Source organism: Urocitellus parryii, chromosome 15 (genome assembly GCF_045843805.1).
Source record: "Urocitellus parryii isolate mUroPar1 chromosome 15, mUroPar1.hap1, whole genome shotgun sequence".
NCBI lineage: Eukaryota > Metazoa > Chordata > Mammalia > Rodentia > Sciuridae > Urocitellus > Urocitellus parryii.
In genome coordinates this window covers 10,960,998-10,978,505 of record NC_135545.1, presented here as the reverse complement: position 1 = coordinate 10,978,505, position 17,508 = coordinate 10,960,998, and the positions used below count along the sequence as shown (strand labels likewise).

At 52.6% G+C, this 17,508-nt stretch overlaps 2 protein-coding genes across 6 annotated transcripts in view; one reads left to right on the top strand and one right to left on the bottom strand.

The window, feature by feature from the left end:
- The window catches only part of Xrcc1 (X-ray repair cross complementing 1), a 39,418-nt gene that overhangs the window by 3,610 nt on the left and 18,300 nt on the right, over positions 1-17,508 (bottom strand). For 2 of the 5 annotated variants that reach the window (XM_026403719.2, XM_026403722.2), the window contains 14 exons: positions 17,127-17,285; positions 15,991-16,065; positions 15,798-15,909; positions 15,467-15,576; positions 15,282-15,393; positions 14,876-15,134; positions 14,496-14,612; positions 11,521-11,614; positions 11,258-11,390; positions 10,955-11,006; positions 10,725-10,864; positions 9,545-9,635; positions 9,066-9,141; positions 8,793-8,985 (listed from right to left, as the gene is read on the bottom strand). In XM_026403719.2, coding sequence (XP_026259504.2) covers positions 8,872-8,985; positions 9,066-9,141; positions 9,545-9,635; positions 10,725-10,864; positions 10,955-11,006; positions 11,258-11,390; positions 11,521-11,614; positions 14,496-14,612; positions 14,876-15,134; positions 15,282-15,393; positions 15,467-15,576; positions 15,798-15,909; positions 15,991-16,065; positions 17,127-17,285 — 1,644 coding nt within the window. In that variant the 3' untranslated portion in view covers positions 8,793-8,871. Of the gene's footprint in view, positions 1-8,792; positions 8,986-9,053; positions 9,142-9,544; positions 9,636-10,724; positions 10,865-10,954; positions 11,007-11,257; positions 11,391-11,520; positions 11,615-14,495; positions 14,613-14,875; positions 15,135-15,281; positions 15,394-15,466; positions 15,577-15,797; positions 15,910-15,990; positions 16,066-17,126; positions 17,286-17,508 lie in introns of those variants that run through there. The other 3 variants (XM_026403720.2, XM_026403721.2, XR_003302123.2) reach the window with 3 other exon arrangements.
- On the top strand, positions 2,440-4,703 carry Znf575 (zinc finger protein 575). Its single transcript, XM_026403724.2, has 4 exons — positions 2,440-2,604; positions 2,843-2,951; positions 3,393-3,506; positions 3,977-4,703. The coding sequence occupies exons 3-4, from the start codon at positions 3,410-3,412 to the stop codon at positions 4,633-4,635; spliced, it is 756 nt and encodes a 251-aa protein (XP_026259509.2). The 5' UTR covers positions 2,440-2,604; positions 2,843-2,951; positions 3,393-3,409; the 3' UTR covers positions 4,636-4,703.

Below are 17,508 nucleotides of genomic sequence, written 5' to 3'. Positions count from 1 at the left end.
TTGAACTCAGGGACATTTGACCACTGGGCCACATCCCCAGCCCTATTTTGTATTTTATTTAGAGACAGGTCTCACTGAGTTGCTTACTGCCTTGCTGTTGCTGAGGCTGGCTTTGAACTCACAATCCTCCTGCCTCAGCTAGCCAAGCCACTGGGATTACAGGCGTGTGTCACTTCACCTGGCAACTTCAGCCCTTTTTCAAATATATTTTTTTAAGCTGGGCACAGTGGTGGACACCTGTAATTCCAGCTACTAGGGAGACTGAGCAGGAGGACTGCAAGTTTGAGGCCAACCTTGGCAACTAACAAGACCCTATATCAAAACAAAAAAAGAAGGGCTGGGGATATAGCTCAGTGGTACAGTGATTACCTTCCATGGCCAAAGCTCTGGGTCCAATCCCCCAATACATCAAAAAAATATATTTTGAGACAGGATCTTGCAAAATTGCCCTTACTAGCCTTGAACTTGCAATCCTCCTGCCTCAGTTTCCCTAGAGGCTGGGATTACAGGTGTGTGCCACCACACCTAACTTTTCCATAATTAAAAAAAATGTTAAAAAATTATCAGGGGCTGTGGCTGTGGCTCAGTGGCAGAGCATTTGCCCTGCATGTGTGAGGTATTGGGTTCGATCCTTAGCACGACATACAAAAATAAACAAATAAAATAAAGGCATGCTGACCATCTACAACTACAAAAAAAAAAAAAAAAAAAAAGCATATGAAAACCAAACCTAGTTCATGATACTTCCTGTGTTTCTGTGACTCACTAATTCTTTTCCTTTGCAGTGCTCAAGATTGAGTCCAGGGCCTCGGGCATGCTAGCAAAACTCTCTTCCACTAAGCTACAACCCAGCCCTACTTCCTATGTTTAAAACCCTCCCCTGGTTTCTCACTCAGCTTAGTCCCCTTCCTAAGTTCCTTGACCTTAAGTTCCATATTCTACCCATCATTCTATCTTTCTGTCACAGAGGGCTTCTTATTGTTAAAATTCTTTCACGTATTTATTGGACACAGATTTATTGACCATCTCTTATGTGCTAGAACCTGTTCTGGATTCTGGGGGCACAGAGATGAACAAGATTGATAAGTTGTTCATTTTAACAGAGCACACATTCTAGAAGACAGATATATAGAGATAAGGGAGAGGACATAGCCAGGAATGGAGGGAAAGGTGAGCAGGGAAGTCTTCACCTTTATAACATTTGAACGGAGGTGGGGGTGAGTGGAGCCAGGCAAGCAAAGAGAAGAAGGAAGAGCCCCAGGGAAAGAAAGAACAGCTAGTGCAGAGACACTGAGGCAGGAATGACAGTGGCAACACAGGAGCTGGAAGGAAGGCCAGCATCTGGGACATGACAAGTTATGACAGGTGAGATCCCCCGAATGCAGCAAGGTCCTCCCCATCTTGAAGTTTGGTCACTTGCTATTCTTGGTACAACTTTGACCCCATCAGGCCTAGTTTAATACACAGTAAAAACAAAAATATTGATAGCATCTATTGAGCATTCTAGACACTTTCTGTTCTCAAAAATTTCCATTGATTATTTTACTTAATCCCAAGAACCTTCCATTTTATATATGAGGAAACTGAAACCCAGAAAGATGAAGTGACTTGCCCAAGGTCACAGGGCTAGAAAGTGGCAGAGTCAAGAGTTCAAACCAGTTACCCCCAGGCAATCTGGCTCCAGAACCCAAATTACCTGCCAAAGTACTCCCACAGCTCCCAGGGCTCACCAGACCTTATTGTCAGGCTGAAGAGTCACCCAGGCGGAGGACTTTAAAGGACACTTCATAGTCTTTCCAGCGCTGGGCAGGAACATGCACCATCAATGCCTGGGAAGAATGCCACCCTGGGTTTGGCACCAGGAGAATAAGCCTGGGCACCTCGGGACCACCCAGGCCGGGGGAAGGAGGAAGCGTGGAATGCGGGGCCGGGACGGGGATGCTGAGAACCTGGAGCCACCCATGGTGGAGGGTGCCAGGATTCTATAAAATGCCATGCCTTTTATCGGGCACCAGCTCGCTCTGAGTGAGTCCTCCCCCGCCCTCTGTCGAAGAAACGGCCAGATGTTTTTGCAAATGCCTTTAGAGGTGAAGTGGAGAACGAGCTTTTGAAATTGCCTCCAGAGACGTAACTCAGGCTGTCCCATGAAAAGAAGAGGGTACTTAAAAAAGAAGTGCAGAGGCTCGGAGCTTTCTCTGAGCTCCCAGCGTAGTTAGTCCGTGTTAGCCTGCATGTGCTTGACTCCAGCCAGCCACCGTAGGCCCCGCACCGCTGTGCACTTTACCGCGGTTCTTGGGCCGTCAGCTCTGCGCTTGATGGTGAACTTGTCTGCCAGGCTCACCCACCCCTTCCTTCCATTCCGTCTTCCCCTGCCGCAGCTTCTGCCAGCCGCAACTGCGCATGCGTCCATGCCGGCGTGGGAGGAGGGAATGGAAATGAGGCTGGGCCCAGCAGCTAGCGAAGCTCCCGCCTCCTCTGCCCGCCCCGTCGCCCAGCGGTGCAGCTCCGCGGGTCCGAAGGCAGCGAGGCAGCGGCTGGGGCACCGGGAGCGGCCGAGGAGGGTGGGGCTCGGAGCCCCGCCCCAAAGGAGGGGCAGTCCCACAGGTGAGGAGGGTAGGGGTCCTGGCTCGGACGCCTAGTCTACGGAAAACAGTGGGGCTAAAAGCCAGGAGGCTCGCTTTGGGTCCGGACACTCGGTTCCGGGGGGGCTTTGCATTTAGTGCACGAATACCAGCACTCTGAGGGGTGCATTGTATCCCGGATGCTTGCAACCCCGAGGGAAATAGTATTAGAGGTCTCTGGATTGCTACACACGCCACATTCCTTTCGTATCTTCGTCCAGGTCTCCCTTCTGTCCTCCACGGCCACAATCCACACCGCGGATGAAACTTACCAACAAGAAAGACGAGGTTGACGCGGCGTCAATGGACTGAGACTGAGCCCAAAGCCTGGTAAAGCCACTCTTGGATGTAAAGATCTGCCCACTGCGCTAATAGGCCCCTCCCCTGGGACAGAGCTGCAAAAGACACCGCCCACTCCACTCGCCCGCCCGCCCCTGGGCCTGAGTTGCGGAGCAATTGACTTTGGTCTTTTTGCATAACCCCGCCCATCCCCGGTTAGCTCTTACGGCCGTAGGGTTTGGAGGGAGGAAGGTTCCGCCCACTCTGAACGTAGGCCCCGCCCACTCTACCCAAGCTTCAATTGCAAAGGTCTTTGTTAGATTTGCATAGCCTCGCCCATTCTGCTTTTAGGCCCCGCCTTCCCGCCACGCCTGCCCTCACCTAAGAATCCCATATAAACAGACTGACCTGATTTTAGGTCCTCCAACCAACCCTATCCCTATCAACCTGGTAAAACCCAGCATCACTCCCGCTCCTGCGCCCTGCCCCTAGGTTCCTGTGTCAGCAAGATGCTGGAGCGAGGCGCGAAGTCCAAGGCTGAGGGCACAAATCCTAGTCCTACTGGCAAGGAGCCCGTGACCAAAGGAGTTGAGAGCGACCCTGCCTGTGAGTAGGGTTCATTCCCAGGAATGGGCTGATAAGAAGATCACATGTTTTGGGAAATCATAGGCTGAAAGTTTGAAGTCCCAGAATCATGACCATTTAGGATCCCCAAAACTGTTCTGGGGAATCTTCCCATTTGATTTTGGGAAATCTCCAGTGGTCATTCACTAGGGCTGAGGAAATTAGAGGAGGCATATGGGGATGTGGGACTTTAGGGTGATCACTGGAAAGATACTGGAAATAGATGCCTCAGTAGTTTTGGGGACCTAGGAAGGTAACCCCTTGGGGCCCCTCAGGATAATGCATGGGAGAAAAGGGAAGCAGAAATAATGGCATTTAGAAAATTAGTGTAACGTTAAAATGCTAAGGTACACTTTGGGTGGCGGGCTGCGACATCAAGGTGTTAGCAGAGCCTAGCTTGGACCCAGGGTGTTAGCTGCTTCCTGGAGCCCAACAGTCCTCCTGTCCCCCAGCTCCCCACCAGGCCCCGCCGCAGAAGCCCAGCCAGTCTGCTCCAGGGCCCTCCAAGTCTGGGGGCACGCCTTCCCGGGCCCGCCGGCGGCCCCCACCCCAGCGCCCGCACCGCTGCCCTGACTGTGACAAGGCCTTCTCCTACCCGTCCAAGCTTGCCACACACCGGTTAGCCCACGGCGGCACCCGACCCCACCCGTGCCCCGACTGCCCCAAGGCCTTCTCCTACCCCTCTAAGCTGGCAGCCCACCGCCTCACCCACAGTGGTGCCCGCCCGCACCCCTGCCCGCACTGCCCAAAGGCCTTTGGCCACCGCTCCAAGCTGGCAGCCCACCTCTGGACCCACGCTCCCACCCGTCCCTACCCGTGCCCTGATTGCTCCAAGTCCTTCTGCTACCCCTCCAAACTGGCAGCCCACCGCCACACACACCATGCCAATGACGCCCGCCCCTATCCTTGCCCACACTGCCCCAAGGCCTTCTCATTTCCCTCCAAGCTGGCTGCCCATCGCCTATGTCACGACCCCCCCACCGCACCAGGCAGCCCAGCCACTGGTCAACACCGATGCTCCAACTGTGGCCAGGCCTTTGGCCAGAGACGCCTCCTGCTCATTCATCAACGCAGCCACCACCAGGCAGAGGGCCAGGGGGAGAGAGACTGAGCTCTCCCTTTGGCTCACAGGCGGCCCCTTCCAGCCAGCTCCGGTCAATAAAAAGGTGGGATTTCTAAGCCCTGCTGTATGGACTTGGCTCTTCCAGATAGCTGGCAGGGTGAGAGATCTGCCATTTACACGGGGTTCAGAATTAGAAGCCTGAGGAACTCTGCTCACCTGGAGGGGCAGGTGTCAACCTGAATTAACACTGGATCCCAAACCATGGACCTGGAGCTGTGGTTCGATGGGACTGGTTCAGTCTGGTTCTTCCCACCCATTTATATGGCAAAGGTAAAGCCTGCTAGCATCCTGGGTTGCTGAGGAATGTGGGCAAACAGGCTTTCTCCTTGCTGAAAGTTTAACTTGGTGTCTCCACCTTGGCCACATGACTGGTTCTAAGACATTTAAAATATACACATTTGCTTGTTTCAACTATTCCACTTGTAGGAATTTCTCCCATAAACTCAAAACATGTCAAGACATAAAGGTAAGGCTGTCCACTGCGGGGTGATGGTTTCCAAAGACTGGCAACAGCCCATATGCCTGCCCATGAGTGGGGGCCAGCTAATGAATGACAGTAGAGCCACAGAGTGGACTGTGTAGGGAGAGGGCAGCACTGTTACAGATGTGAAAAGAGCCCCGAGATGTACTAAGTGATGAAGGCAAGCTCAGGGAAACACCCAAACCGCAGAACTAGCCCTGCCACTCCTCAGGAGTCTGGGGGGCCTCAGACAAGATTTGTCACTTGTCCAAACTCAGATGCCTCATCTGTAAAATGAGGACATTCTAAGGCATTTGTTAGGGGGCAGTCAGCTTCCCTTTTGGAGTTTATTCTCCTACTATAATAAGGATGAGTGTGCTCTGTTCCAGATATATATTAAGCACCTACTGTGTGCTACACCCCGTGTGGGGTGTTAGGGACATAGCAGTGAAGACAGACCTGGTCTAGTACGGAGAGCAGACAGAAATCAAGCCAAAAAACAAGTCAGGTCCATTTACAGGACAAGTGTGGGAGCCTTGGTCCGCTGCCCCCTCCACAAGGATTACCTCAAGGCTGTAGTGACATCTTTCTTGGGTGTTGGTTTGGAAACAGGCCAATGGAAGGGAACTGAGAGCTCAGAAATGGGCCTGTGCTTATACTGACAGACTATTGTAGATCAGAGGGTGGCCAACTTTTCCTGAGAGGGCCAGACCGTATATATTCTTAGGTTATATAGGCCATGTGTCTGCCACAATTAGTCACCTCTGCTGCTGGAGCAGAAAAGCAGCTATACACATTATTATGCACACGTGAAGGAGTGTGGCTGTGTTCCAACAAGTTATTTACCAAAAAACACTTGGTGAGCTGGATCTTGCCTTAGGGCCCAGTTTGCCAACCCCTACTGCGGATGAGTGGGTAAAGGGCAGACTCAGTACTGAGCTGAAAAATATGGAGGAAAATTAAATGGGATCCTGTGGTGTACAGAACAGTGCCTACCTGAAGATGCTTACATTCTAACCCCCAGAACCTTTGCTAGCCTACACGTGGCAAAAGGGACCACAGACAGACAGATCTTGAAGGACTTCTTGAGAAGGGGAGATGGTCCAGATTTTGAGTAGGCCCAATGTGATCACAAAGATCATTATATGAGAACAAGAGTCAGAGGAGGAGAGGTGAAGGTGGAAGAAGAGATTGTAGTGATAAAAGGACCCTAGCTGAGGATCTGGGCAGCCTCTAGAAGCTAGGAAGGGCAAGGAAATGGATTCTTCCTTAAAGCCTCAAGACCTGCTGAAGACCTGTGGACCTTGATTTTAGGACAATGAAGCTGAGTTTGGACTAAATACATGTTGTTTAAAGCCATTAAGCTTGTGGTGATTTGTTACAGCAACAGTAGGAAATGAATAGCGATCCTGGCACCTCACACTATACACAGAAGTAAGTTTCTGTTGATTTAAAATGCAGTTTGAGGAGCAAAACCCTAAGAAATAAAAGAGAATTATCTTAGTAACCACAGAAGCAGAGCATGTATTCTTGGCAGGTGGGGAGCACAAAAGAGTAAAGATTCTGCTCTTGCAGTGTTGCTTATATCATGTTTACACAGAGAGCAGTGCTGGGAGTTATTCCAAAGCAACCACACCATCAGCAATTGCAAGTACTCAAACTCATCTGAGAGATGTTGACTTGGCTCAATCTTACTTGGTACACATGGAAAAAATGAGGTTGAGAGAGGATTTACTTGCAACCAAACAGGGCAGGAGCTTGAGTCTGGAATGGAATGTGAATTGCCTTTAAACGCTGGGAGGATGGGCAGATGGTGGGTCTCCTGCTGTCTGCTCCTTAAGCACAGGAGACCTGCTCATGCCTCAGAACCTTTGCACTTACTTTCCCTCTGCCTGCAAGGGCTCTCCCAGGTACTCCTGTACATCTCCCAGGCCCTGCAGAGCGCAGCAAGTCCCCTCTAAACCACCCGACCCTGCCCCACTCATGTCACTGCCCTGCTGAATTTGCTCTCCCTGCGTTTTTCACTGCCCAGTGCACCAGACTCCCCAGCTCTCCAGGCGCAATGGCAGCCCTGCGGGATCAGGAACTAGTGTCATTTTTTTTTTTCCTACACTGAAGTCCTAGTGTTACACGTGCTGATTGTGATGGGTAGAAGAATGGCCTCCCAAAGATGTTCACATCCTAATCCCTGGAACCTGTGAATATGTGGCAAAGGAGAATGAAGTGGAGAAGGAATGAAGGTTGTTAAGCAAATGACCTTCAAACAGATTGTCCCAGATGATCTAGGGGGCTCCATGTAATCACAGGGCCTTTACATGTGGAAGACAGTAAACTGGCCACAGCTGGCTTTGAACCTGGAAGGGAATGGAAGGTGGACTGCCCTTAACAGCTGGGCAGGCTGAGCAGATCCACCCCTGGGCCTCCAGGAGGCTCACTGCTCTGCCGACACCTGGGTTTTTAGCCCAGATCCCCATGTTAGGTTTCAGAGCTTCAGACCTGGAAGATGAGTTTCTGTTGGTGGTTTGGTACAGCGGCCCTGGATGACTGTGATCTGAATGAGGGTGATTGAATGAAGGAATGAATACAGCCTAATGCCATTTTATCTTATGGATAAAGAAAGGAAGGTTCAGAAAGGGAAAGGAGGGAGACTGCCAGCTCTGGGGGTTGACTTGGTGTGTTCAAGAAATGACCCGGGGTGGGTGGGGAGCTGCAGCTGTAACTCAGTGGCAGAGCACTTGCCTAGCATGTGTGAGGCACTGGGTTCGATCCTTAGCACCACATAAAAAACTAAACAAATAAAGGCATGCTGTCCATCTACAACTATAATTTTTAAAAAAGAAGAGAAAAAAAAAAAAGAGATGACCAATGACCCGAAGGTCAGCTCTCAAACCCAGCTCTGGCCTTTGTCCTGCTCCAGTACCTTCCTGACTTCCCCACCACCAGGATAAAGTCCATGCTCCTGGGCCAGGGATGCTCAGCCCTTTGGGGCAGCCCTGTCCAAAAAGCCTTCCGCAGTGACAAGCGTTCTCTGCGCTGTCAGTACAGCAACCTCGGAGTACTTGAAATGTGTGGCCAGTGTGACTGAGGAAGTGAAGTTTCCATTTCAATTCACTGAAGTAGCCACCTGTGTCTGGCAGCCACCACATTGGACTGCACAGAAGCAAGGAACGTGCCCACCTCTCTGCTACATCTGCCCCTCAAGCCTCTTCTCCAAGGGCAGCAGCGCTCACCCGACTGCCTTAGGCTAGTCCCACCTCCTGGCCCTTGCCATGGCCTGGTGCCTGCCTACAGGGCCATCCCTTCTGCCCAGATTCCCTAACACTTAGCTCAGTTCCCACCTTCAACGTGGTGGAACCTAGACGGGGTCCAGGCCATCACCCACAGAGAGACTATCCAGATGCAGAATGCCTCAGAGGACCAGAACAAGTACTGGGGCAGGGCTGAGTAGCAGACTCTTAATTCTGTCTTTAGCCAGCACAGGGGTGTGAGGCCAGGGAGAAAGGCAGAGCCCCTTCCCTCTCAGATCTCTGATGGAGGGGCCTGGTATACTTCCAGATGCCAGGACAGGGGTCTAACAATAACCCAGAGACCTGACCCTCGTGGAGGCAATCAAAACCAAACATGAGACATAAGCCAGAGTCTCTTGGAATTCTGGGAGACTCCTAAGTGTGACAGGGCAGCTGCTCCAAACAAGTCACCTTTATTAAACTGTGTTGTGTGTGTGTGTGTGTGTGTGTGTGTGCGTGCATGCAGGCACACCTATTTCAGGCCTGGGGCACGACCCCATAGAGCTGGTGGGGAAGTAACTTCTGCTTCTCGTTGCAACTGTAGATCCATCTGGGACGAACGAATGCCAGGGAAGGGTTGTCCATCAAGGCCTGTGGGGGGCAGGGGCCCACATGAGAATGCATAATGGCCGGATGGCGGGGTGTCAAGGCAGGCTCACCTCAGGGCTCACCTCCTCGAAGCTGGGATCCCACTCCTGTGCCGTGATCACAAACTGAACCCGGTCGCTCATATAGTCCTCGAGCTCCCTGTTAGGAGTGAGGAAGAAAGGCACTGGGCCCGTCAGGTGATCAGTGCCCCTTCTCTCAACACCCGACTCCCCAACCATTCTCAGAGGCTGTCCTCTCTCCAGCCCCACCTGTGCTCCCTTGAGCTATCCACAGTACCTCCATTTACCAGCCTGGCCAAGCCACAGTGGTGGCAGCTCCACAGGGGTAACCCTGATGATGGCCCTTTCAGAAGGAGGTAGAGACCCTCACTTTAGAGGAGACTGGGGGCTGCCCAGGAAAGCGGGCATGGCTGGCATTTGGTCTCTGCAGTCTGTGCCCATCCTATTGGCCAAGCACCTTCTCCCTCCTCCTTCCTTCTCACAACCCCTTCACGGTGTCCCTGAGCCCTCCCCAGACTCATCATCTCTCCCAACACACTGACCCGTTGAAAGCTGTGACATATCGGATGAGTTTCCGCCGCTCGTCTCCAGGGAACTCCCCATACAGGAAGAAGTGTTTGCCCTGGAAGAAGTCTGCAGGAGAGATGGTGGAAGGGGCATGTGAGGTCCCCTGAGTTCCAATGGCACCCAAGAATGGCACCCAATTGTCATCCCACAGTGAGTGAACACTGAGAGCCAAGACAGGGAGGCAGGCAGGCTGTCTGAGATCAGGTGTGTGCAGGGGCAGGAACCTATGACAAGCAGTGGTTTCCAGCCCAGTGGCCCCTCAGAACCTTCTGGGAGGTGCGTTCGCTGGCTGGCTTGCTCTACTAGAGGAGGACACAATTACACCAAGGCGACGTGTCTGACAGGCCTGTCAACACTGCGACCCCAGGGCTGGCCACTTCTTCCTCTGGGCTGGCTCATTCCTCCAGCCAGTACCTGTCTCTTGCTCTGGCCTCCAGGGTGGCTTTCTTTTTTCCATTTTCATGCGACTTTCCAAGCCAATGACATGCTGCTGCCACTTGAGGGGCTTTGGAAACCACAGTGTTTTCCTGCTATCACCCACGAGGAGCTGGGGAAACAGGACTTCCAAAGGCCCCAGATCTCACCTCCACTCAGACCCTGACCCCTTTCTTCTTCCTTGTCTTCACCCTAAGAGACTCGTGCTCCTGTGCCCGTAAGCCCACAAACCCCTGCAGTTTTCCCATTTTCCTTTCTTATTTTCTCTTACACACACACACACACACACACACACACACACACCATCCATGTCCCAGGTGATGAGTATATTAAAGTGAACACATGTGCCCACCACTGGGGTCCCAATGGCAGCCCTGCCCCCGTCATCTGGAGTGCCCGCGTCTCCCCCAAGACAGAACTGGATGAGAGGAGTGTGGTGGGTGGGAAGAACTGGCGGGAGGTCGGGGCTGCTCACAACTGGAGGGGACCCCAGGGGCACCACGCCTGACACTGGGCTGTAAGGGGACTGGTGAGAGCAAGAAGCCAGGAAGGGACAAAAAAGGAAGTCACAGAGAAGATGCGGAAACAGGAGGGGACATTTCGAGGACAACATGGAAGCAGTCAAGGCGGCAAGTCCAGAGCTGGAGGGGAGCCACAGCTGGGAACTAAGGAGCCAAGTCCCAGCTGGGCTGGGTGTTGGGGGAGGACGGGATTTCCCACCTGGGAGTTGCGGGATCGGCAGCTCAGGAGACTCCGGGTGCTCCTCGTTGTCAGTGTTCTCGTCTGTGGAGCCTGCATACGGGTCTTCGCCATTTTCCTCCTGCCCAGGGGCCGGCTTCTGCTCCCTCTGCTCAGCCACCCTGGTGGAGCCAGGAGTGGTACAAGCTGAGCACCCAGAGCAGATCGCCACACTCAAAGCCAGGTCACCCTAACCCTAGTCTGCAGCCTACCTCCTCAGCTCATCCTCAGTGTCCCCAGAATCTTCCGCTCCGTTGTCTTGTCCTGTGAGTAGAAGCTCAGCCCATGAGAGGGGCTTTGTCTTCTGGGAAGCTCGGTGACACCCTCTTCTCAGAATGGTACCCAAGCACAGACCCAGGCATGCCAAACCCCACCTCAACGCCCTCCAGACCCAGTTATCTGGGCGCCAAGGCCCCCTCCTTCCACTTGTCTGGAATCCAGAGATTCCAAGCCCCCAGCCTCCCTCCCTCAGACCCTGGAGTCCGAGCCCGGCCCCTCCTCCCTCAGACTCTAACCTGACGGGTCCTCCTCAACGTCGGTGTCTTCCTGGGGGCCTGGCGAGGCTGTTTTGGTCTCTTCAGGAGTTGGGGGCCTTTGGGGTGAATTGGGTCCAGCTCCCTGGGGGGTCTTGGTTTTGGCCTGGGGGCGCTGAGAGAAGGAGGGTCGTGGGTGAGGAACGGAGCAGAGATGTTGGTGGCAGGTCTGTCCGCAGGGGGCTGGGGCACCACATTGTGTCCCCTCCCAATATGCCCTCCCCCACCGGGCAGGGGCACCAGACCTTTGGAGGAAGTTTGGGGGCCTCATCCTCACTGCTGCCACTGTGAGAGCCCCCCTCATCCTCGCTGCTGGAGCCAGGCCCGGCCATGAGGTACCTGAGGGAGGAAGGGGCGTAAGACAGGAGAACACCAAGCCCTCTGAGAGAGGGAGAGCAAACACTCAGGGTGGGGATCCTGTCCCCTCCCAGCTGGAGAAGGACCCCGGGGCCATCAGTCCAGCACACTCTCCTCACCTCCTCCTTGGGGGAAGACATGTCTCATTTCACAGAGGAAAGAAAAATACGAACAAGGCTTCCCCTCTGAGAGTCAAAATAAATTTCTCACTAGGAAAATGCCACCAATTAAGGGAAAATTCTCAAAAGCAAATACAGTTGGCCCTTTGTAGATCCAAATAACTGTGAATGGAAAATATCTGGGGGGGGGGGAAGCTCTATCTGTAGTGAACATAAATGTATCTCTGTGTGTGTGTGTGTGTGTGTACGTGTGTGTTTTACCAGGGATTGAAACCAGGGATGCTCTACTACTAAGCCACATGCCCAACCCTTAAAAAAAAATTTATTTTTTATTTTGAGACAGGGTCTAGCTCAGCTGCTGAGGCTGACCTTGAACTTTGATCTTCTTGCCTCTGCTTCCAGAGTTGCTGGGATGCATGGTCATAGTGCCTGGCTGAACATGTACATATTTTTGTCATTATTCCCTAAACAACACAGTATAGCAAGTATTTACACAGCACTTACATAGTATTAGGTATTATAAGTATTATAAGAGATCTAGAGATGATTTAAAATATATAGCAGGATATGTATAGTATGCAAATACTGCAGTTTTATTTTATTTTATTGCCTAGGCTGGCCTTGAGCTTGGGATCCTCCTTCCTTAGCCTCCTGAGTAGCTAAGATTATAGGTGTGTACCACCATGCCTTGCCTACAGTTTTATATATGGGACTTGAGTATGCACAGATCCCCCAGTGTGTGTATGAGTGTCCTGAAACTCAGCCCCCAGCCCCTGATGACACCAGGGTCCCTGTGTATATTGAAGACCCTGATGCTCCGCATGGTTCTGCATGCAGTGGCTGCCTCAGGAAAGGAACCTCCCAGCTGTAATAACAGCAGTCACAGCTAAGGCCTATGTGGGACTTCATGTGCACCAGGAACTGTTCCAAGTCTTGGCAAATACTGACTCACTGAATCCTGATGTAGGGGCTATTTTTAGCACCATTTTATAAGTGAAGAAACTAAGGCACAGAGAGATATTTAGTTTGCTCCCAAATTACAGGGCAGAGCGTGTAAGCAGAAGCGAATACTGCTTCATTAAGACCCTTCATGTATGACTTGGCTGTCTCAAGGCTGGAGAAACAGCATCCAGGATTATTTTTTGCAGTGCTAGGGAATAAAACCTGGAGTGCATGCATGCTAAGCATGTGCTCTACCCCAAAAATGTTTTTTAAAAACCTCAGTTTGTGGGCTGTGGCTGTGGCTCGGTGGTAGAGCGCTCGCCTAGCATGCGCGAGGCCCCGGATTCGATCCTCAGCACCACATAAAAATAAGTAAATAAAATAAAGATATTGTGTCCATGCCCTGGACTCTTCTATCCTTAAGTTTTTAAAATACAACATGTTTTCTGAATTTTTTTTGGTTAAAACCCGGTCATAAATCCGACAGTGTTTATCTTGTTCCATTTTCCTCCGTGTCCACCTTGGAGTCTCCCAGACAGTGATCCCAATCTGGTTTCTTCTGCCCCAAACGTATCCTAAATCCACCTGCTTCCACCTTCTTTCCATCTCTAAGGCCCCAGTCTCTTTGGGTCCCCATCTGCAGTTTCCTCCGGACACCACATCCCTTACAGAGCCTGCCCCTGTCCGCCTCAAACCTTCTGTGGCTCCCCTCTGTTCATAGAGGAGATGCTTGAGACGACATGAGTTTTAGAATTTTGAGTTCTGGTTTTCAGAGAGGCAACTGGCAGGTATACAGACTGTCACACAACATCCTCAGTTATGGAGCACCCTCTAGTCAAAGCCATTGATATGACTGTAGTAAACATGACAGACATCAGGACACACATACACTCACATGGCTCAGGATGCTTGTGCAGCCAAGGGAATTTGTGCCAAAGCCAGAAAAGAACTCAAGGCTCTCAGACACGTTTAGAGTCCAGAACAAGGTACAAAAGGTCTGTGGAGCTGGACAGAGCCCAGCACCTCAGCCAAGCTGAACTAACCCCACCCGCCTTTCCAGTTTCATTCCCCGACCCCAGACAGTATCCCTTAAAAACAGAAGCATAGCACAGAGTACAGACCTACTTCCGAACACACTCAGGCCTGCAGCACAACTCAAGTCTCCCCTTCTACCCACAGGCCTCAGATATGGTCCTACTCTTCTCCAGCTCCAAAGTCTTCCCAGGCTCCCACTTCCCGCAGCCTCGTTTCTCTGCCATTTGCACCTTCTGCTGCAAGCTCAGCGGATGCTCCAGGTAGCCCCCCGCTGCTCAGCAAGTCCTCTGCCTGTGCTCAGAGGCAGACCTTTTCTTGTCCCAGAAGACGCCCCCCTCTTCCTGGCTTGTTGTGGGTTTCCCGGGGCCTTCCCCCATACTAGGTTTTAACAAGTCTGAACCTCATCAAAGTGAGATGTCTTCAGAGCAAGGCTCAAAGTTAGGTCGCAGCACTGTATGGCCCAGCATGGCACCAACCAAGCAGAGGCTTCAGGACCTGCTGTGAGTGACAAACCACCAGGCCCCAGTGCTGTCCTCCCACCCAACGCCTCTGTATGCGCAGTTCCTGCAGCTTGCAATGTCCTTTTCCTTTCCACTAGGCAGACTCCCAGAGCCCTCTGGGACCCTCCTAGAAGAGTCCCTTCCAGCTCTGTCCCTCCTCTCTGAAGCTGGCTGACTCTGGGCTGGAACCACCTGAGCTCTTGGTCAGCATGGGAACGAGGGGCAGGCTGGGTGCGTGTGGGCTGCATGTGTGCAGTGAGGCCTCACCTTCGGGAGGGCAGCCGCCGACGCATGCGGTGACAATCCAGCACCCATTCTTTACACACAATGCGACCTCCGAGGCCCAAGACCTGGCTGTACTTGGGGGTGTTGGCAAAGGCACAGCTGGTGGGGGCAGAATTGAGGGGTTTGGTTAGGCGTGATCTGAGGGGCAAAGGGGAAAAACAGAGGAGTGACAGAGAGGGGGAGAGGAAGTAAAGAGAGCAAGTGACACTGGAGACGGAAGGGATGGGAGATAAGATAGATGTAGAAATAAGAGGAGAAAAAGAGGCAGAGGCAGGTGAGCCAGGGAGACAGACAAGCAGCGGGTGGCGGGGAGGTAGAAAGAGAAGCAATGGAGGACAGGGCAGGGCAGGAAGGCGGCCTACATGAGGTGAGTGCTGTCTGGGGTCCAGTCTGGACGATACTTGGCACCCAGCTCCAGAGCCTTGTCCCGGAGCTCTGAGCGGAAGGGGTTCTGGAAGCCACTCAGAACCACCACCACACCCTGAAGGATCTTCCCCAGCTCCTGCGGGCCAGCTCGGGCTCCCCTGGCCTTGGTGCCTTCTCCCCGGGGCTTCCCTGGCACTGCCCCCTGTGCTGCGGCAGGAACAGGGGCTGTGGATGGGATGCGGGTAGGAGCTGGTACTGGGAAGCAAAAGGGTAAAGAGTCAGTTAATACCATTGGGGCTAAACGTCCAGCCCCTCCCCCAGGCCCAGGAATTCACGCCTCAGTCCTCCCTGTCAGACCCTGGAGTCCAGGCCCTGTGGAAATCAGGGATCTAGTTAGCTCACATTTGGGCCTCTTGAGGGCAGGTGGTGAGGGCTGGGCTGATGGTTTGTTGGGGATCTTCCTTTCTTCTAGATTCAAATCCAACTTCCTCTTCCCTTTGGGAGACTCCTGAGGCTGTGGGGGTAAGAATGGGCTGAGGCTTCCAGCTTCTTTCCTTCTCCATCCCACCGAAGTCTCGTGATCTCACCTTAGAGGTGCTGCTGACAGGCCTGGAAACTGGGGAGGCTGAGGAGGCCGCACTAGAGGCTTGGAGGGTAGCTGCTGCGTAGCTGGGCCCTGCTGGGTCACTAGTTGTGGCTACAGAAGGAGAAAGCAGAAGCAGGATGAAAGGGCTGGGCCTGAGACCCTTTCGCTCCTATCCATGGGACATACAGTGTCAGTCCTAAAACGCAGCAGTAATCTAGGGTCTGGGCCCAAGCTCTCCTCCCTTAGCCCTAGGGGTCCAGCCACCTCCTCTCAGACCTATGAGTCCAGGTCCCAACCCTCCATTAACTTAGCACCCAGGTTCCCACACTCACCCGGGGATGTCTTGTTGATCCGGCTGAAGAAGAGAGCCCCTGGCCTCAGGGAACTGGCACTGTCATCCTCCTCCTTCACACGGAACTGGCCAAGCTTGGTCACGGTCACCTTCTAAGGTCCCACAAGTCAGTGCAGTGGAAGGATGGCTGGCAGGTAGGGGTGAAGAGGAAAGGGGTGGCAGGTGGAGCTTACCTGGGATGGGGCCTCTGCCTGGTCTTTATCTGGGGGACTATGAAGCCGAATAAAACTCAGGCCATAGGGGGAGTCCTGGGAAAGCAGGAGTGAAAGTCAGGGTGTATGGGCCAAGGACAGAACCTGGCCCGAAGACCCTTTCACTTAGAAAAGTCCCTTTCTGGCTCTTTCTCTTTTTTTATATGTATATATATTTTAGTTGTAGGTGGACAATACCTTTATTTTATTTTTATGTGGCGCTAAGGATCAAACCTAGTGCCTCACGTGTGCTAGGCAAGTGCTCTACCACTGAGCCACACCCCCAGCCCTGCTCTTTCTCTCGTAAGGACACAATGTCTAAGGAGGTGCCCTATGGATGAGGATGATGATACAGAACTGTGCTGGGCCCTGACTCAGGGTCAGGTCAGCTCTGTGCCCTTGACATGCATTAGCTCCTTTAGCCCTCACAGCAACTGGCGAAGACTGCTGGGCAGCCAAGCGAATTTACTTCCACGTGCTCAAATTCCTACTAGGAATGGGAGGAATGCTGTGTACTACTTCCTGAACACAGAAATACTCCCAGTTCTCTCCTGCTCTGCCAGCTGGCTGCAGAGCCACAAAGTAGGAGGAGTCGGATCCCCAAATGACCTCATGGAGAGGAGGCAGCTGACCAGCTAAATACCTCCCAGGACAGCTGAATGGCAAGAAGTACATCTTTATTGTGCTGTGCTATTACATATTTGGGTCTCACTGTCACCACAGCTGAGACTCCCATATAAATATTAGGAAATAGAGGCCCAGAGATGCTAAGTCACCTGCCCAGGTTCACATAGCTAAAAAGTGACATAGGCATGTTTTGACCCAATGGTCAGACTACAGTCCCATGAGGTTAACTCTAGTCCCTGCTGATGAGTCAGTTGCCCCTCCTCCAATTCCTTTCGGATGTGCCACAGTTCACCTTTGCTAGACTCCAGGGAAATAAGCTTCTCAGCACGGGGAGGATCCCAAACCCATTTCCAGGAATGCAGGGATCCAGCTTTGCCAACAACCCCATGGGGATAGAGCTGTCCATTCCTCTCAGCCCTCTGGGACTCAGGATTGGCCCCTCAGTTCCCTCCTCACCCAGAACCAAGGGCTCTGCGCCTTCAGTGAGGTACCTTGCTGTAGGGCTGGCTGCACACAATCTTGACCCGGTCCCAGCGCTTCTCAGCGGCAGCCCGGACCAACTTGTCAGGCCCAAAAATGCGAACACGGTTGGGGTTTGCGCCACTGCGGCTCTCAGAAGGGGACATGAAGGATGAGGTTACCAGAAGGACCTGAGAGAAGAAGGCATGGTGAATGAGAACCAGGGCTGGCTGCTTTAGATGACACCTCCTAGGGGCTAGGCAAGAGGACAAGGGACCCAAGGGTATGCGGTAGGGGACGATTAGACTCTAGCTTGAGCCTGGACACTTCCAGACCCAGTAAGTATTGACTTGACACAGGTTTCCAAGGTATTTTTAAAATACCTATCTATCTATTTATTTTTTAGTTGTAGTT